The sequence below is a fragment of the Neolamprologus multifasciatus genome, chromosome 20 (assembly GCF_963576455.1).
Source record: "Neolamprologus multifasciatus chromosome 20, fNeoMul1.2, whole genome shotgun sequence".
Taxonomy (NCBI): Eukaryota; Metazoa; Chordata; class Actinopteri; order Cichliformes; family Cichlidae; genus Neolamprologus; species Neolamprologus multifasciatus.
The window spans coordinates 7210179-7230737 of record NC_140458.1 but is presented as its reverse complement, the minus strand read 5'-3'; the positions used below and the strand labels follow the sequence as shown (position 1 = coordinate 7230737).

Here is a 20559-nt window from a genome sequence, read left to right as displayed (position 1 = left end):
ATATAAAACATGCAAGTACACAACCAGAAAATTAGCTGGACAATTATTATTTTAACAAAACAGACTTAATTACTTTGTCCACGTTATATTTAATCTTTTTTGGTCATAACTAGGACGATAAAGTAACTGAAAGGACTCCAGTGACTGAAAAAAATAGATTTTTAAAAGTTTTTTTCTAAACAATGGAAAAAAGACTCTACTTTCACAAGGAGATGCCCATTGGAATGAACATGCACTTTTCCCAGCAGTGATGGAACCAAATGAACCAAAAAAGTCAAGTAGGAACCAGTAACACTCATGTACAATCTTATAAGCCTTAATTCTAAGAAGGACACAAAAAACTTTTTTTTTAGCTCTAAATTCGACTTTTTTGATTGTTTTTGAACACCACATACGAGAGCATGTATGCTCCAGGCTATTATTAATGCAGCATCTGCATCTGTTGCTTGGGTGGTTGTACATGGATGTTACCAAATCACTAGTGCATCCATGCTGTGGAAGATTAGAGCATGCATGTAAAGGAGACAGAGAGAGGAGGGTCCTTCTAGGGAACCCTGTAGAAGAAATCATGCCCATGCGGACTTACTATGTCTGCGTCCTTCAAACATTTCATAGGATGTGTAAAACATCTGAGTCTGTGAGGCCTCTGGATATGAGGGAGGGAGGAAGGGAGGGAGGGATGAAGGGAACAGGTAAACTGACAGGTCAGCTTTCTGAAGTAACGGTGGTTTACCTCGCATCTCCTCAGAGACACTTACATCCGTCCTTGCATGTGAGTCGCCGTAGTTTTTCCCACTCGATTGCAAACATCATCACACACGATGTAAACATGTTAAAAAAATCATGGGATTGAATTCAAATGGCACCACTTTGACGTTTGTTTTTCCATTTCAGCTTGTGGTTTTTTAAATTGTTTAAGAATTTGTCACTCGTGGTGCCATTAAATAGCTTCATGCATTCAAATTAATACTTACCTAATACATATTGTGTGAGTCAAGATAGTTTCCGAAATGATGCTTTGAAATGTATCAGTTTTATGCTTATCTAACAATGAGGAAAACCCACTTAGACTTTAAAGTCTGAGTACCACATGTGTAACAGACAAAAGAATCATGATACATATAGACACACAGACACACAGACTCAAAGAGCATCACTATGAGAGCTGTTCAGCAACACAAAATTAAGATATACAAAGTAGCCACATGCAGGTTAGTAGCAAGAAGCTGTTTTAAATACTGAAATTTCAGGTGCTAAAAGCCAACATACAGCTTGTGGTCACCCTGAATCTAAAATATATTATAGATGTAAATGAGTGAGGCTGTAAAAAAAATCTCTTTGTTCTATATGTGATACTTTTAATAACTTGTTTTTCTTTTAAACATATTTCACAGTTAATATAAATACATTGTAGTGTACATTACATAATTTTGGTGTGTTTTAAAAAGAAAGTAAAAAAAAGAAGAGTAAATTAAAAATAAAAAATTACAAAAGCACATTTGTGTATACATGCTGACATGTAGCCTTTGAATTAATAAGAATGACAAATAAAGAAATCTACTCAGTCGACTGAAATAAAGCCAAAAAGACAACATTTAAAGTGTAACCTGTGAAATTTAAAAGTATTTTTTAGTAAAAATACTTAAAATTGTGTGAATGTAAACAAACATCTTGCCATGTAACTGTGTCCACGTTGCCTTTTTTAAAGGTTCCTTTAAAAAACCACCCAAAATCTACATTTCTTATATTTTTGATTTCATGAAAACATTCTAGGCTAACAAATTTCAGTCAATCACAGAATCAAAAGCACCAACAACATTGACAAAGTGTAAATAAAAAACATAATATACAATTGTAGTTGATTTAATACATGCTTTTTCCTTTTTCTTCTGCAGGTCAGATGAAAAAGTCAGATATTGAAGTTTTTACCAACAAAAAATTAGAAGTAGCAATCAATACAAAAGTGGACTAACACTAAAGTAATGAAACATTACTATTACAACAGTACAGCACAGTTCAACAGTAAATTTAAACATAGATTTAACCAACTGTGTGACTAGTAGCACCATTTTGTTCAACAATGTTCATCATCAGGATGGTAAGTGGAGTAACAAAGCAGCCAGTAGTTTCATGAAGGGACACTTTAACACAAATACTCAAGAGTAGTAGGACTTCTTCCTATTCATCCTTTACAGTGAAGTCCTAGTTGAATGTCAGTCACAGAGTCGCTAAGCACACATCGTGGCATCCGCATTTCCCCTCGTCATTATGCACTACGCTACACACACTACACTTAAGCCAGGGAGGAGCATAAGAGCACACCAGAATCCAGCACCCTGCTAGCAAAATGTTTGGCAGCACCAACAAGAAAATCTATGAGTAATCAGGAAGCAACCAGACCACCACCGATTAATTATGAAAAAATAAACCAAAAAACAAACAAACAAGAAGATAAAAATCAGCAGTAGCTTCATCAGAGCGTTGGCAGAAAGCATTGTCCACAAATCACATCTTCAAAAGAGATATGACCTTTGAGTGCCCATTAGTTAATCTGTATGCTTGCCCATGTATATTGTGTGTTATATCTTATGTTCTACAGTTTCAGTTATTACCAAACCCACAAGCTGTATTTCTTCATATATATTCCAGGAAACCACATTAAGAGACACAAAAGACTGTAAGTTTAAAAAAAAGCAGAGAAAAGAGCTGATTGATTGGCAGCATGAGGTCAGACATGTCATATATGCGGTAACTGAGAGCAGAGGGCGAAAGCACTGGGAGTTAGAACTGCAAGCGCTTAGGAAGCTGTTAACCCTGAGCTGAGTGTTTACATCACACGACGTGAAACGAAAAGCATGCACTACCGTAAGACGACGGACTGGGGTAATGTGTGAGGATGAGAAAGCGTGGTAGTCACAGCTGGTATGGCAGCAAAGCGTGATGGGTAATGGAATGCGGTGCCAAGGATCACGAACCTGGCACGTAGAGGATGGCTCTGCCCTCGTCCATGCCAAACATGTTGGAACCTGTGCAAATGTAGACACCTGCATCCTCGGGCTGGACATTCTGAATTGTTAGGATGCCGTTAAAGTCCATGGCACGGTTGGGAAGTTTCCCATTGCCGCTTCGAGTCCAGACCAGAGTGTAGGCTGGTGACTGTACGTGAGTTAGCAGATAAACATATATGAATCTCACAGGGTATGCGTCTCCAAAACACTGTCTCAGTGTCTCATAAATAAAGGATGAGCCAGCGTTACCTTGCTCTGTGCAGTACAGATGAATTGGACAGTAGACCCGACCCTTATAGTCTGGGATTTGGGCTCTTCAACGATTACCTGGATAGGTTTGGAAGGGACACCTGGTGACAGGGAGAGTTAGATTACATTGACTATTTAAAAATACTTCAAGAGGATTTCAGAACGCAACCAATTTAAATTTACCACAAAGCCCAAATCCTTTTTTTTTAATCATAAAAATCAGTGTATATTGAACCACAGCTGACATACAGTGGGGCAAAAAAGTATTTAGTCAGCCACCGATTGTGCAAGTTCCCCCACTTAAAATGATGATAGAGGTCAGTAATTTGCACCAGAGGTACACTTCAACTGTGAGAGACAGAATGTGAAAAAAAAATCCATGAATTCACATGGTAGGATTTGTAAAGAATTTATTCGTAAATCAGGGTGGAAAATAAGTATTTGGTCAATAACAAAAATACAACTCAATACTTTGTAACATAACCTTTGTTGGCAATAACAGAGGTCAAACGTTTACTATAGGTCTTTACCAGGTTTGCACACACAGTAGCTGGTATTTTGGCCCATTCCTCCATGCAGATCTTCTCAAGAGCAGTGATGTTTTGGGGCTGTCGCCGAGCAACACGGACTTTCAACTCCCGCCACAGATTTTCTATGGGGTTGAGGTCTGGAGACTGGCTAGGCCACTCCAGGACTTTCAAATGCTTCTTACGGAGCCACTCCTTTGTTGCCCGGGCGGTGTGTTTTGGATCATTGTCATGTTGGAAGACCCAGCCTCGTTTCATCTTCAAAGTTCTCACTGATGGAAGGAGGTTTTGGCTCAAAATCTCACGATACTTGGCCCCATTCATTCTGTCCTTAACACAGATCAGTCGTCCTGTCCCCTTGGCAGAAAAACAGCCCCATAGCATGATGTTTCCACCCCCATGCTTCACAGTAGGTATGGTGTTCTTGGGATGCAACTCAGTATTCTTCTTCCTCCAAACACGACGAGTTGAGTTTATACCAAAAAGTTCTACTTTGGTTTCATCTGACCACATGACATTCTCCCAATCCTCTGCTGTATCATCCATGTGCTCTCTGGCAAACTTCAGACGGGCCTGGACATGCACTGGCTTCAGCAGCGGAACACGTCTGGCACTGCGGGATTTGATTCCCTGCCGTTGTAGTGTGTTACTGATGGTGACCTTTGTTACTTTGGTCCCAGCTCTCTGCAGGTCATTCACCAGGTCCCCCCGTGTGGTTCTGGGATCTTTGCTCACCGTTCTCATGATCATTTTGACCCCACGGGATGAGATCTTGCGTGGAGCCCCAGATCGAGGGAGATTATCAGTGGTCTTGTATGTCTTCCATTTTCTGATGATTGCTCCCACAGTTGATTTTTTCACACCAAGCTGCTTGCCTATTGTAGATTCACTCTTCCCAGTCTGGTGCAGGTCTACAATTCTTTTCCTGGTGTCCTTCGAAAGCTCTTTGGTCTTGGCCATGGCGGAGTTTGGAGTCTGACTGGTTGAGGCTGTGGACAGGTGTCTTTTATACAGATGATGAGGTCAAACAGGTGCCATTCATACAGGTAACGAGTGGGGGACAGAAAAGCTTCTTACAGAAGACGTTACAGGTCTGTGAGAGCCAGGGATTTTCCTTGTTTGAGGTGACCAAATACTTATTTTCCACCCTGATTTACGAATAAATTCTTTACAAATCCTACCATGTGAATTCATGGATTTCTTTTTCACATTCTGTCTCTCACAGTTGAAGTGTACCTCTGGTGCAAATTACTGACCTCTGTCATCATTTTAAGTGGGGGAACTTGCACAATCGGTGGCTGACTAAATACTTTTTTGCCCCACTGTATATTTGGTGTTCTTTAACAGGCAGCATCATCTTTCTCTTAATGTGACAGTGATACCCATACACACTTGTGACAACAATTTCAGCGTGGCTCCTGTTAGTGCTGCGCTGGTCTTGGCAGGTGCATATGTAGACACCGGCATCCTTTTGCTGGACCCTGGAGAAGTACAGCTCAGCTCCTGCACACACAAATTTCGCATTTGCATATATATCGTCATTCTACTATACAAGATATGATCGTGTCAGTTTCATTTACATTTAGGGTCAAAGGGTTGAATCTTGTACCTTGTCTATGTCTCTCAGCACTGCCGGAGATTGGCTGTCCATCTTCTCTCGACCAGAAGAAATAGTGCGGAGGTGATCCAGACACCTGACACCGCAGAGTGACAGGGTTTCCCTGTGGCACTAGGACTCTCTCTGGATAAATTTTGACTACGAGTGGGGCTGCAACTGGAGGCGCAACGGTCAATATAAACACTCAGGAATTCACTCTGAGAAGAATTTTGTGAGAACAGTCAAAAATTTCCTAAATTTCTGAATTATTATGTTTCCTATAGATTTCATGCACAGGTACAGCACAAGACTTTCATTTATTTTATCGGAAGCATGGAAACGTTACCATCATTTGGACGACACTTCTCTCTTGCCTGTGGGTTTCCAACATATCCAGGAGCACAACTAACAGGCACAGAAAAAACCCGTCTCACAACAGTCCATGGAAAGCAAAAGCACTTTTACAGAAATTCCAGTAGGTGTATTTTCATAAATGATGCATTTCATCTTATTAAGGTTTGTTTGAAACAAACACATGAGGTATTTACCCTGAGAGTAGCAGTTATCTTACCGTTCACAGTACTGGCCAGTGTAGCCAGGCTGACAGGCAGTACACTGGTAACCTCCATTTCCAAGGCTCTCACAGGTAGGGGAGAACCTGCATAAGTTACACACAAAGTAAAAGTGTTGGTCTAGAAACTCAGTTAACAAGTAATTGGTGTTTACTTGTAATTTTGACTAGACTTAGGGTCCTTTATGGAAGTTATAGTAGTCTTTAAGTTTTTCAAAATTATTATTTTCAACAGATTTGGTATTTCATTGCCATGAAACAGCAAAATTATGTTATGGTAAAGTGAAATGTAAGTGCAAAATCAGACACTTTCATCAGGATAATGAAATACGCAGAAATTGATATAAGCCTGTAGTAAACAGGGTAATGGTTCACTAATACTCCAAAATCTACAAGGGTTTAATTGCACTGGACAGCTGTCCTGAGCTATAAATAGAGCTGGAATGTAACGTCTTAATATACGTGCCAGAACTTACTGGTTGTCCGGGTCAGTGTGAGGGCAGGCACATGGCTGGCAGTCTTCTGGAGTGCCAACAGTGGGGTCACCAAAGAAACCAGGAGCACACTGCTCACAGAGCTCACCCTGCGTGTTATGTAGGCAGCTCTGGAAGTACAAATACTCTGTTTAGAGATCTTGTCAGGAAGCTTTAATTCAAAGAAAAATACCAATCATTAGCTGATCTGGTGCTTCGTACTGTACAGATGCCAGTCTCCGGGTGACAGGAGTCAGAGTGACCATTGCATTCACAGAGCTCACAGTGACCCAGGTACAAGCCACCACCGGTGCGGGTATAGCCAGGAGCACAGTCCTAAAAATGACACATACTTGATTCAGGCACAATCAGGTAAAAAGGAAAAAGAAAGAAAAATCGGAGAAATGTATTTTTTAAAAAAATATTGACCTGGCAGGAGAGTCCCTGGTATCCAGGTGGGCATCGGCACTGCTCCACCTCGAGGGCCTGTGCCAAGCCGCTGTAGTTGGGCACAGCAACTTCCATGCTGATGTCAGAGATGCTGGAGGAGCGCATCTCTGTGGAGTAGGATGCTCGAATCAGGATGTCATCGAGATCAGCCAGAACCATCATCAGGTGCTCTCTAGTGGCAATCATGCCATCAGGTCGACGCCAATTTTCCTAGTGGGGAGAAAAAAAATAGGCTAAAGCAATTGGTGTGCATTATGAATAGATTTTAAGAAAAGTGAGTTTTAGCATGTTCAGCTTCAGGAAGGTAAGAAAACAAAGGACAGGCTTAGTCGTGGATGGTTTCACTTCAACAAGCCTAAAATTTGTTGTAGTTTTTATCTCTATCTATATATATATAACACAGGCCTATAGTAAAAATTTAAAATATATTTAAATTGGAAAAATCTAACTTATAATTAAATTGGCTTATAAAATAACATAAAGTACATTATAACAGTATAGTAATAATAACTTTTTGCATGCCATCTGAACAGCAAGGCGAAGTTATGAACCACTCACCTCTCTGAAGACGATCTCAAATGTATTCATCTCTCTGCCCTGTTGCCTCCGCTGCCACGGCTGACGGGCTACCAAGGTGATGTCGTTACCCTGAAGGAAAAACACAAGCAGGTGAGCAAATCCTTCTAATGCGTATAACAATGGTAGAAATCAGCAAACTTCCCAGAGATACTCACAATAATCTGAACGTCAGCATCATCAAGGAGTGTTCCTCTCGGACCAGCCACATAGGAAATGGTATATTTAAGTTTTCCACCATAGGACCCCACCTAAAGCGTGAAATTTAATGTCAGGTTAATGAGTGTTGCAGTTCTCAACATAAAAAAGAAATGTGAAACACATTGGTGGCTGCTGAAAGTGAGTTTTTACTGACAACAAGTCCTTTGATAGGAGGATATAAAGGTGTAAACTGATTTTTTTCCAACATGTGAGCATCGTTACACTTTGCAGAGTTGTAAATACATGTAAAAGTGCATTCCCTGAATTTTATCAATGGGATGGATGTCTAACGGCTTCTGTGATTGTGAAGGTTATTTTTTCCAAGGCCATTAAAAAAGAAAGATACCATCAACTTGCTTTATGTATGCTTTTGAAGCCGGAGGCCATAGCAAAGAATGAAAGTCGTGACATTGCTGCATCTGCTGCTTTTGTCTCATGTGAGACGTATACTGCCACGCATGTTTTCATCACTTCATCACTTAATTAAGAGAAAATCTAATAACATGATCTCTGACCTTTGCATTACATCTCACTTTACAAAAAGCCAAGCAGTTAAAACTCCAATCATAACATTGCCGAAAAGCCCTCACATTTTAATACACAGGAGGAATGTAGGACAGGAAATCAAGACGCTACACTGAAGGGAAAGGGTGGGGGACAACTGGAAAACTATGGGCATAGGTTTTGTGGACAGGTATGTAGGAATGCTTGAGGATACTAGGAGTGCAATATTTTATGTGACCTCTAAGGGGATGACCATGAGCGAGCCACGTTTTCACAATTACCTTATCCCCTGTGAACTGCCCTGGAAGCTGCCAGTAGAGCAGACCATCCTGGTGCAAGTTGAAACCTTTGTAGACCAGAAAGTACTGAGAGGCAAAGGAGGAAGGAGAATAAGCCACAGGAAGCGAGCGAGAGTTAAGCAGCAAGATGAAATGACAAGCAAGCAAGAATTCCAGAAAGTATGCCTACAAACATAACATGTAACTAAACACTTTAAAGTAGATGTTTTCACGTAGGAGTTTTATTGCTGCCAATCGATAACAGCAGAGCACTTGCACTGTGCCTTGTCTGACAACTAAAACAACAACTTGTACAGTCAGTAATACGCCAATGACAGCTTAACAAGTGCCTCAATTAGATGGGGTTCTAAACCAGACAACAGCATAATGACAGGCCATTATAAAACCAGTGTTAAGTGGAGAATTACAGTGCACACTGACAGCAGTGAGTGGGAGTGATTTGCTTAACAACAAAAAATACCTCCATTCCAATTAATCACTAGAATTAAGTCAACTACCCATTCTCTAGTGTTTATGAACTGCATGCATTATATTCAGCATTAATTTCGCAAATTATAATTAAATTGTATTTTAAATATCTGGAAAAAAACAATCCTTGACAAATAAAAAAAAAGAAAGTTGTTAATTAACTTTAAAGGTTTAAGATTATAATGTACATGAAGTTAGTCACTCAGTCATTCCACTATCTACCTTGCTGGTCCCACCAGTCGTACTATACGTCTTGCTCACTGTGTTCTTGCTCTGCTGATTCACGGGAGAACCAGGCCCCAAAAAGAAATGCAAGACATCAACAAAAGGCTTGCGAAAAATAAACGAAACCTCGTGCAATCTCTGACAGAGTGTACCTGGAGATGAGGAGCATGTCCTGGGGAGTAAGGTTGGGGTCGAGTTGGTCTAACTGAAGCGATACCAGATGGGGGGGGTGGGGGACTCGGGTTACGCAAAGACCAGCGAGAATGAGAGGAAGACGAAGAGGAAGTCGAGACTCGGGAAGTATAGGGAGAAGAGTACGGAGGAAAGGAGGAGGATTTATAGGAGGGAAAAAATGGAGGAGAACCAGCTTGCCCATTGGAGAAATTAGACAGAAGTGCCCAGACTTCATCATCCAGCTCTCTGACAGCACTCTGAGGGGAAAGTGGTGTACCAGAGACATGTAATCTGATATATAACCACTCCAAGAGAAGGGGGACCTACCATGGAAATCTTGCTTGACCATCAATAAAAGTGACAGTTTATTTAGAGACACCAGGTTATTCAGGCAATCAGTTTTTATATAGTTACTGTAGATGCTGCCCATGATGGGCTCATTCTATTATTTCCACTCAAACAATGTAGTCACACCAACAAAACACTTAAAAAGTTCTTTCACGTAAGAAACTAAGATTTGCTATTCATGCCAGAGTTCTCTATAACTCACTCACATGCACACACACTCATATCTGACGACGTGCTTCTGCTCAGTCCTACTTCATCAAACCCAAGTGTTCATGCTGCTACATCTATGAACCAAGACGATGATGTTACTTCTACAGATGTCCACAAAAACACTGTGCATCACTTATTCTTGTTAGACAAACGGGTTTTACATTCTCCGATCTACAGTGCAGGTCACACCAAATACCTGACTAGCTCTTTTGGTTCTGTGGGTGTCTTTACGTTGAGTAGCCATTAGGTTCCAGATGGAAGCATCCTTCCTTAGCTGCTCCTCTGGCAAATATGAATCACTCTATTGATGTGGATAAAGTAAGCTCTTTGATCACTTTGCTCACCACTGAGCTGATGGTATTTGCAAGTGTTATGGCAGTGTTATTCCAGTAAAAGTTAAAGTTCATGAAGCTCTTTAATGGACCATTAATGATCAATCCACAGGGCTCATATCATGTGAAGCAGAAAGCGATGTGGAATATGGACTTTGATAAAAGTGGGTAACTCTAAGGGGCCTTTGTTTGCCACCTTCAGCTGCAAAATGCATGCACAGCTGTGAAAACGGCATGCATCTAATAAATAACTGTGCCATTATAGATAAATGATCACAGAACTTTTCAGTGCATATTCACAATATATGCATAACATGATAATTATTATTATTGTACATCAACCAGCGTATTTCAAATGCAGTACAGTTACTTGAAACATGCCAGATAACACTGCACTTCACCAGATTTTATATGATCAAACAGCAATCACAACATACAACAACTTTATACCTGATCGTTTCGTTTCACACGAGCAAAATGAGAATTTTTCTATTGCGTGTGGAGAGGGAGACAAACACAAAGAACAAGCTACATTATGCGAGTCGTCACTGGGGCCATCAAATCTATACAAATTATTTTGCCAATATAAATGCTGTTCAGATTTAAAAGATGAAAACCACTGCAGGAATGAAGGAAAAGAAATCACGCAAAGATTGATAAACAAGTTCACTCTAAAAGGACTGGCTGAAGCTTGAAATGAGAAAAAGCAGCAAATGGGAGAAAATAGTTGAGTAGGAATGGTCTAGATGTTTCTGATGTGTGCTGCTGAGCATGTTTATATGCAGCATGGGGGCGTTTTCACTGTTGCATCTGTGGTATATTCTTTTTAATACTGACCTTATCACCCTGGTAAACTCCTGGAAGCTGCCAGTAGTGAGGCTCCTGTCCCAGGTAGTCAAAGTTACTGTAGGACAGCTGAGTGCCTTCAGTGGAAATCTCCACAGTGAAACCAGTGGAAATGCGACTGGTGCGCTGACGGTTGACCAGAGCGAATCCCTGGAAGTTCCCTGGAGAAAAGACTGAGGACACCTACAAAGCAAATATAAGTATACAAGCCACTAAATAATGCAGTACAACTTAAAAAAAACATTAATAAATAAGGTGCTTAAAAGAAAACTATTTTGCATTTCCTCATTTTTTAATCTCAAAGTTTTAAAGTGATAAAAGATGCTCCTATTAAACATTCCCACAGAATAGTTACAAGTAATCTCTTTGATCCAAATGCTCAGAGTTCAGACGGTTTTAAATGCTCCACTTCAAACACATTTTTACATCTTCAGATCAGTGAAAGTTGATACCCCTAATATGGTGATGTCATATTCTCATATTCTGGCTGTGAGCACAGAACACCCTTCCACCTTGTGCTGAAATCTTTCATTTCCAAGAGGCAGCAAATCAGAAAAAACTTTGCTAAAAGGAAGGGAGAAGCAGACTAAACAGGCTTGATACAGACTGCATGAGACTCGAAGGTCTTCTTGCACATGAATAATGAAAGTGCAGGGTTTAATAGAGACCCACTACAAAAGATACATTAAAAAAGGTACCAAAGAAGAAAGCAAAGTGGGGGAAGTTGCAATAATGACAAAAACAGGAACCTTTCTGTCACTCAATTGTTTATTTGTTACTTAATTACTTCAGTGTAGTATGAATGGCTACAGCGGAGGTCTTTATCAGCAGGAAACACTGTAAAACTTATGATAATACAGTTAAAAGTCCAAAATTTATGCCCTCCCTCACATTTTCTAACGCTGCCCAGTAGGCCATATTGGAGTCTTTGCTGGGCCTTGACCCTAACTTAAGCTATCAAGTCTCTTTTACATTAAATAAGCTTAAACACCACTCTAAAAATATAATCTATTTCTTACCCCGTTGCCCTGAGGCAGTTCTAAGCAAAAAGGTTCCCCAAAACAAAACAGAAGTTATTCTTCCTGGAAATAATTGCTTAAATGGGGAAATATCAGTAGATCTTTGTCTTAGTAAACTTTTAATAAACTGACTTAAAGTAAAATGACCTGGGTGAACTTTCTTTTTATTTTTTAACAGCCCTCTGTATCTTTAGCATCATTATTACACCCATACAATATTGATTGTAAATAAGGTTAGCACGTTGTTAAAGCAGGCCATACGAAAGGCGTCATACGTTTTGCTTGCTTAGAAGCACTTAAGCAAATTGTGATAAAGGCAAATTTAGCCTTTCCTGAGTTAGACTACACATTTTTCCTCTCACATCTAAATATGTAACTCATTTGCTGACATAATCACTGCTACTGTATAACAGTGCAAACATACATTTGGTTTGATCATTAAATGTTCTGCTGTTCGTGAATAATTTTACTATTTCTATCTGTTTTTGTATTTTTACTATTATTTAAAGTCTTACCAGATCTCTGTAGTAGGTTGAGCTGGAGCACTGCTGAGTGACACCCATACAGAAGCAGGACAGGCAGCCATCTTTGTTTTCTTGGCTCAGATGGAAGGCCCCAGTCTTACAGGTGGAGCAATACTGGCCTTCAACGTTCATCTACACCAGCATCAGAGGAAAAAGATACAAGCAGCCCATGCTATAATATTCAGAAGGTGAAAATACCTAGGGAATTGAAGTAAACATGAAGTGACGGTGTCTGATCACCTTGCAGTTGCACACACCACTATTGCAGCTTTCATGCCCTCTTTGGTCACAGTTATAGCACTCTGTCACACGGCAGAAAGGTAGAAGATTACAGTAAGCTCTGTATTGAATAGTATCTTTGCAACTTGTATTTTCCTTATAAAAATAAGGCACAGATTTGTTATTTTTCTAGATCAAAATACTGAATTTACCATCACGTCCACTGCCAACTTTACAGCTCTGTCCAAGCAGTGGATTACCAGTGTATCCTGGAGCACATCTGAAATAAAAACAGATAGTTAAAGTAAATATTTCCAGTCAAGAAGGATGCAAAGTAGTATTAACCTGAAGAACAATGGGGCAGGAAGCTGGGAAGCCTACAAGAAGAGATAAATTTGATGAATAATGTCCTTTAAGGCATCTTCTTGACCCAAACCAGACCTCAGCGAGAAACAAAGGACTGAGCGACTCAGACAAGAAACACATGTACCATTCCGTTACTCCATTCAGCAAGTATACGCATCTACGCAGACAGCTAGCATTACATCAACATGAACCAAATCACCCAGCTTTTCCGCTGTATACGAACAGGTTTTAAACACTGCCTGCACTGGAGATGGATGAAGCACAGCCTCTGATAAAACTTTCAACATGTCTCAGATGTTGATCCCATCTCTCACAGGAGTGTTGTACAGCTGAAAATGAGGAATCTCTTTTTCAAATGAACAGAAACACTACAATGTACAGAAAACCAGAAAAAAATGATCAAGATGAAAACAATTATTAATCTAAACTCATGTGACAACAAAGGAAGCAGAGGTAGGAATAGTAGCTACTAGGAATAGATAAAAGAGAAGATGCTAAGGCGGAAGAAAGTGATCATTTTTGATAGTGTGACAAAGAAAAGCAAAGCACCATCAGCTCAAGCATACATTGGCACTGTCACCCAGCTCATCCAAACCCGATTTGTGCAGGGACGACTGCTATCAGTCTTACCTCACCTATCCTCTGGCAGGTCCATAGGTCAACAGCCAAGAAAGCAGACTTCCATGCTATAAACTTGTTTTCAGAAACACTATTCAAACTGTCTACTGGGACTTCAAGAACTTTCCAAAAGGAGTTAACTTAATCTTGTTTTACAGACATCATAATAACAAAAATCAAACATACAGTACATCAAAATTGTCATACTGAAAGAATATCATATGGAAATGATAAAAATATAAAACGCAAAGAACAGTCTCCAAAAGCAGAAAGCAACACTCGTTTTTTTTTACATGACAATAAAAAGCAACAATATGAAAATTTTGCCCTTGGATTTTTTTTTTTTAATGGCCAAAGCCTTGGACTGCAGAGGAACATTTAGAGGTCAAATTTGAGGTAGCATGCCCATAATGAAGTGAAAAAAGTACACACATGAAAGGTTCAGATGCTAAGCTATCTCTTCATAGCGGAATTGTGTGCAATAGTTCTGACAGTACTTTGCCACATAATACACTTAAAAATATGTAAGCATCTGCATTAAAGACTAAAGGAATAATACACTAAAGGTATCAAATGCAGGACTTGTTGGTTACTGTTTGCAAAAAACCCCCAAAAAGAACAAAACAAAAACAAAGCATTGTCCCTTTAAAATTGGTCCCGATTTTTGAGTAAGTAAGTAAGAGGGAGAGGAATTTTGCTTCAAGCTGTTCCCTATGGTCTCTCTGCTCTGTGTGAGCAGCACAGCTCAGCCGTCAAACACACACAGAGAGCAGAGGACAGAACATTTCTGGAGGTGGAAGATATCCACTGTGACTATGCTGCAATTTGTTTTTGGTTTGGGATAAAAGTTGCAGCTTAGAAATGTAGCAAACACAGCAGAATAAGAGGGGAGAGAAGAAATGACAAAAAATGGTTGGTTTTCTGCAGAGGAAAACACCCCCAAACACTTTGTATTAGTCTATACTGTAAACGCATAGTATACCTTTAATAAATTAAAAGTCACTGTAAAATACTGTAAATACTGTAATATTTGTGCCTTCATTATATTCCATTGATATGATTGTAGTATATATAAATAGGACCAAGACCAGAGAAATTAAAAAAATAACTGAAAAAGAAATTATACAACAACATATTTTCTAGTCATCCGGGATAATTTTGATGGGAATGGCCAGCTTTCCCAAGACAATATGTAGAGAACCTTCGTGATTCCTGTTCTGCTTAGCAGATTTAGAATCTCCATTTAGAAGCCTGAGCAGGTCCAAAACTCCAGATTCAAAATATTTTTTCTTTTTATGTTGGTGTTTTTTAGTGTTTTTCTTCCTAGCAACAGCCTTGGATTTAGTGGGACTTGATGTCCTTTTTATCGTTATGTTCGACTTCTTCTTTGGAGAGGTAGCGTTGATTTGAGCAAGAGTTGTCCTTCTTACTGTTGTTTTAGGTTTCTTGGCTGTAGTAGCCTTAACAGTCTTTGTGGGTGTCACTGTGGCCTTGGTTGAATTTTTTGTTTTATGAGAGGGCAACTTATGAGCAAACTTGTGCTCAGTCTTTTTCTTATCTGGGTTAGAGCTACCTTTGTGAGGCTTTGGCAATTTCTTTGAATCATCTTCGGAAGTTTTCACACTCTCCGGAGCCTTCTTTGTTCCAGGTTCATCTGCTATCACTGTCTTTTTACGGCCATTGTTTATGTTAAGTAGAGCTGGATCCTTTTTATTGGCCCGATCAGACTGTTTTTGCAGCTGAGGGATTTTCGCAGGCTTTGATTTGTGAGGTGGTGGGTCCACTTGAAATTTTGTGATTGTTGCCTCTTCTTTAACTTCCTTTAGTTTTGTTTGCCTTGGCTGTGAATTATGTTTTGGTGTCACAGCAGCCCTCCTCCCCTCTGGCTTTTTTGTTTGAGGCTTCACTACAGTTTGAGGTGTAGACTCTGAGTTAGTGTTAGGTTTACTTTGGCTGGTCTTCAACCTGACTGTTGATCTTGCTGAAGACTGATTTTTGAATGACCTATTGACTGATTGGAGGTTTGTTGTGTTTTTCACCGATTGGACTTTTCTATCTGTCTTAGGAGCAGATTTGTGTTTGTTTGAGAGGAGACCTGGAGTCGGTATGCTTTTGGGAACAGTGGCTTTACTAGTGAGAGACATTTTAGTAGGTATAACTCTGACCTGAGGCTGAGGTGTTGAGTGCAATGGGACCGCAATAACAGTTGTGAGTGAAGGCAGAACCCTTTTTTCTTGGAGTGAACGGGAAATGTGTCTTGTACGTTTCATCTTGTTCATCTCCTGAGCCAGGGCTGTGAAACCATCTATTAGGATCTCTAACCGCCCCTCTAGTCTGCTCAGACGAGCCTCCATTTCTGTGTAGCTCTTTTCCAGCTCGCTAACTTTCTTGTTCTTCTCTGAGGCTGTCTGCAGACCGATAACGTCTTTCAGCTGGGAGCTGAGAAGACTCTGCTGTTTCTCCATACTATGAATGCTGTCCTTCATATCAAGCGTGTTGCTTTCCAGCATGGTCAGTCGTCGGTTAAAGGAGTTCAGATGAAGCCGAAGAAGTTGCTGGAAGCTTGATTGTCTGCTCTCTGGGCTTGGAGTGAAGCGTGGTGGGAGTCTGGACACTAACTTTTTGGGAGTGACTGAAATAACGCCCACCCCAATTATTTTTGTTGATTGAGTTCTGTGATGCTGTGATGCAGTAGACAATAAAGCTCTAGTAGGGATAATAGTAGTAACAGGTCTAGGATTTTCACTGTCATCATCTCCACTGCCGTTTAGTTCTAATTCTTTATCCCAGTTGAAATTGAATATTGTTTCAGGTCCACATCCCATAGGCAGGGAGCCCTCTGTGTGCGTCTCCAGGAATGGGTCCCCACAACTGTCTGCAGATGGCATCCCTTGTCTTAATATCAAAATAGCAAAATCAGGCAGGGATACAGGCAGGGACTTCATATCATAGTAAATGACAAGATGCGCTGTGTACCCAAGTCACCTTTTCATCTTTGCCATTGGGGTGGCAAAGATTCATTAGCCAGACAGTCCACATAAATGCCACATCTACATTTATGACCAAAACAACTGATATGTGCAGAAATCACATTAGCCAGCACCTGCAATGTGTTTCTACCAGCCAAGCAAAAAGGTGAAGCAGAAGGCAACCTTTGAAAAAGGCTTCTGGAGATAATGTAAAAGGAGAAGAAAGCAAAAGTAAGATATACAGAGGGAAAAAAGTCTATTTCCAAACTGTTAGTTCTCCTTCAGCATATTTCTTTTCTATAAAAAAAATCTAATCTGACTGATGGCATCCTCGTTACCAACGAAGGGAACTGAGCCAACAACAAAGACACAGCATTGTGCCACAGGAGAAATAACCTTAGTGGTCTGTGTCGCATGTGGGACGAAGAAAACTACTAGTAGCAGCAGAAATAACTTCACAATCTGCAAATCAAAACACCCACAATACAACACTGAGAACCACCAGCAGCTCTGTGAGGACACAGTACAAAACCTTAAAGATATATTAGAGATCCCATCCCTCTTTTGATATACTTCAGCTACAAAAACCATGAAAAAAAAGGGAAATTTGAACCACAGACATGCTTATATCTCTCTCCTGTGAATGAAATCAGTCTGTGCTACTGCCAGCCCCTGGAAACCTTTCTGCCGGCCAGCCAGGTAACCCCAAACACTGAGCAGTGCTTAGACAACCCTGAGAGGAAGACAAAGAGAAAAATAGAGAGATGAGAAATAGAAGAGGAGCAACGTACCTTTCACAGCGTCGGCCAGTGAATCCAAGAGGACAGTTGTCACAGGTCGGCTGGCCGTCAGAATCCAGATAGCAGGTCGTGGAGAATCTGTTTGAAAAAACAGAGATGACGATTGAGAATGATCCTGCCCTGCACACAGTTTACTTTAGCATGAAAAAGAACAAAAAAGTAAACTGAAAATCATTTCTGACATAAACTTACTGGTTATTAGAAGAGATTCCAGGGCAGGAGCAGGGCTTACAGGCTTGAGCACCACCCGTGACGGGGTCTCCGTAGAAACCATTTTGACAGCGCTCACATCTTGAGCCAGCAGTGTTATGGAGACATTGCTTTAGGTCAGGAAACACATAAAAAAGGGGTGTGATCCATGGAACAGTTGAAGATATGGCACTTAGGTAGCCACATGTTGGGATTTGCCAAGAAATAATTTGCACATTCCGTGTCAGAGATCAAAGACGGCTCAGCACTGACAAAGGCTACAGAGAGGGGAAGAGTAGCACAGAACCTACCAGACACCTGCCGGTCTCCGGGTCACAGCTGCTGGCGTGACCGTTGCAATCACACCTCCCACAAGTGCCCAGGTAAAGCCCAGAGGTAGTCCGCGTGTACCCTTCGTCACATTCCTGCAGAATGGAAAAAAAAATGGAAAAGCACCTCAGGTGAGAGACAAGTGATGACAAACAGGAAAATGTCTTTGTTCCACTGCCGGAGTGAGACAGACTGCAATTATCGTCAAGCAGTATTGTGGAAAAAATTAAGAGACTTTATTTCTAGCAAGCTTAGACACATCTGTGGTGCCTTTGCTTTCTTTCCATTGTCAGAATAACTTCGGTAAAATCCAAGGTTGCAAAGTTGCTCGTTTGACCAGATTAAAAACCTTACAGTCATTATCAGAAGATGGAGTTTGCAGTTTCACATAGAACGGACTACAGAAGCTTGAAGCTAGCTAGCCTCAGATGAACAACCATCAATGTTTACATCCTGTTATTCTTGCTTTGATACAATAAACTGATTTAACTGGCAGCTGTAGTTCACACGAGGGAAAATATTTCCTGTGCAAAACTACATGTATAAATAATTATTGATTTATTTATAAAGAGACATTAGTGCAGATTTTTTTCATTTTCCATTACTTTAAAAACTCCAAAGCAAAAATGCCTTTTTCTGTACAACTAATAACAATGAATAGAATCATATATCAATAATCATTAGTTGCAGCTGTTAAGTTTTGTCATCTCATCTAGAATAATCTAGACTACTCTCCTCATGTGTACCTGGCAAGATGGTCCTCTGTATCCTTGAGGGCAGGCGCACTCTTCCACCTCCAGAGCACGTTCATACCCAGTCGAGTGAGGAACAGCAATGTCCATCTGGATATCTGAGACACTAAATCACGCATAAAAAAGACATGTGAAGCAGTGTGATCCTCTCGGATTAATATGCGATTTGTGAAACTTTTCCACACTCTTTGAGGAACCTCCCAGCATACCTGCTCTCAGCCAAATTGTCGGCATAGCTGGCTCTGATCATGAAGACAGCAACGTCTGCCAGCGCCATCAGCAGGTGCTCACGAGTACACGGCTGTCCGTCAGCACGACGCCATTCAGACTGTCAGCCAGAGAAAAACAATTAAGCGAAAGTGAAATGTTGATGACGATTTAGGTTTAGCTAAACTCCCAAAAAACACTCAAACACACCTCTCGGAAGGTCACAGTGACAATTTGTGGGACACGTGGGAGCGGTCTGGTTTGAGCGTAGTGTTCCAGGAAGATTCCATTGCCTTGGAGAACCACATCTGGTTGACCATCAATCACAAGAGAGCGCTGAAATGGTTCAAAGCTCACTGTGTAGCGAAGCTCTCCGCCATAAGCTGTCACCTGGTAGCAACATGTTGAAAACAAATGCTCATTCGAATCAAATTAGTTTTATTCATGTAATGCCAAATCATAACATAGGTCATCTAAGAGCACTTTACATAGTAATATCAAGACATTACAATATAGAGAGAAGCACAAATTTCCTTTGAGCAAGTGTTTGGAGACAGCTGAGAGATATCATCAGTTTTAAACAGAAAGAAACTCCCAGCAGAAACAGATTAATGAAGTATGAAATGCTTTGAAAAGGTGAGCATTTCAACAAACTGAATAGTGGAAAGGTATTTAACCCCTCTGATACTGTGAGGGGAGTCACAAGACATCCTTGACTGGCTTTGACCCTGAATTCAAGCCGAAGGTCCAAAAGAGCCTCAATGCATGGACAAAGGCAGCCTTCTTACTTGACAACATAGAAATCAGAAAACAGAAATCACCTTAAACATGTATGTTTTTTTCCTTGTTCCCTGCCTGCTACTCACTTGGTTGTTGTTTTGTTCGTTTTCCTCACCTTATCTCCCCTGAAGTTCTCAGGCAGGACCCAGTAGTAGATGTCATTAGGGAGACTCGAGAAGAAACGGTAGACAACTTCAGAGGAGCCCCTTTGTGAGATGCCTTCAGTGATAGTATTCGTGTTGGCACTATTGGAGAGGGAGAAGAGTTGCCCGTTTACGCCGCCCCGCACCTGAGAGATGCAGAAACAAGTCTGACTGAAGCGTTTGCACATTGCTTATAACCAGAAACAATCTAGAACCTGAAAAGATTTGCTGATACAGCATTAGTGAGCAAACACTGAGTGACATCACGGTGCCAAATATATGTGCTCCTTCTTTTTCCATTCAGAGCTTGGCAGCCCACCTGTTCTCTATTCCAAGTGGAGCTGGAACACTGTTTGGTGACGCCCATACAGAAACACTGTAGACAGCCTTCAACGTTGGACCCTGATAGGTGGAAGAACCCAGGCTTGCACTCGTCACACTGAGCGCCTGCCACATTGTTCTGCAACGTAGGCAAAGAAGCAAAGAAGCAAATAAACAAACACAGTCACATATGTGGCCCATGTGCCTGTCAAGCCCTTCAATCCTTTGATAAAAAAAATGGCAGCAGAAAAACTCAGCCTTGCA

General features: G+C 40.7%; 1 protein-coding gene across 18 annotated transcripts in view; it reads right to left on the bottom strand.

Moving 5' to 3' along the window:
- hspg2 (heparan sulfate proteoglycan 2) overlaps positions 1 to 20559 on the bottom strand; it is a 105406-nt gene that overhangs the window by 34313 nt on the left and 50534 nt on the right. For 10 of the 18 annotated variants that reach the window (XM_085145335.1, XM_085145348.1, XM_085145339.1 and 7 more), the window contains 29 exons: positions 20294 to 20434; positions 19947 to 20120; positions 19262 to 19441; positions 19054 to 19172; positions 18839 to 18950; positions 18074 to 18187; positions 17766 to 17893; positions 17565 to 17651; positions 13033 to 13100; positions 12842 to 12903; positions 12593 to 12733; positions 11050 to 11241; positions 10663 to 10701; positions 10077 to 10181; positions 9301 to 9579; positions 9146 to 9199; positions 8438 to 8521; positions 7610 to 7702; positions 7434 to 7523; positions 6855 to 7085; positions 6648 to 6761; positions 6429 to 6556; positions 5953 to 6039; positions 5728 to 5786; positions 5394 to 5558; positions 5177 to 5287; positions 3258 to 3358; positions 2976 to 3156; positions 587 to 646 (listed from right to left, as the gene is read on the bottom strand). In XM_085145335.1, coding sequence (XP_085001461.1) covers positions 587 to 646; positions 2976 to 3156; positions 3258 to 3358; positions 5177 to 5287; positions 5394 to 5558; positions 5728 to 5786; positions 5953 to 6039; positions 6429 to 6556; positions 6648 to 6761; positions 6855 to 7085; positions 7434 to 7523; positions 7610 to 7702; positions 8438 to 8521; positions 9146 to 9199; positions 9301 to 9579; positions 10077 to 10181; positions 10663 to 10701; positions 11050 to 11241; positions 12593 to 12733; positions 12842 to 12903; positions 13033 to 13100; positions 17565 to 17651; positions 17766 to 17893; positions 18074 to 18187; positions 18839 to 18950; positions 19054 to 19172; positions 19262 to 19441; positions 19947 to 20120; positions 20294 to 20434 — 3499 coding nt within the window. The remainder of the gene's footprint in view (positions 1 to 586; positions 647 to 2975; positions 3157 to 3257; positions 3359 to 5176; positions 5288 to 5393; positions 5559 to 5727; positions 5787 to 5952; positions 6040 to 6428; positions 6557 to 6647; positions 6762 to 6854; positions 7086 to 7433; positions 7524 to 7609; positions 7703 to 8437; positions 8522 to 9145; positions 9200 to 9300; positions 9580 to 10076; positions 10182 to 10662; positions 10702 to 11049; positions 11242 to 12592; positions 12734 to 12841; positions 12904 to 13032; positions 13101 to 17564; positions 17652 to 17765; positions 17894 to 18073; positions 18188 to 18838; positions 18951 to 19053; positions 19173 to 19261; positions 19442 to 19946; positions 20121 to 20293; positions 20435 to 20559) is intronic. The other 8 variants (XM_085145336.1, XM_085145340.1, XM_085145352.1 and 5 more) reach the window with 4 other exon arrangements.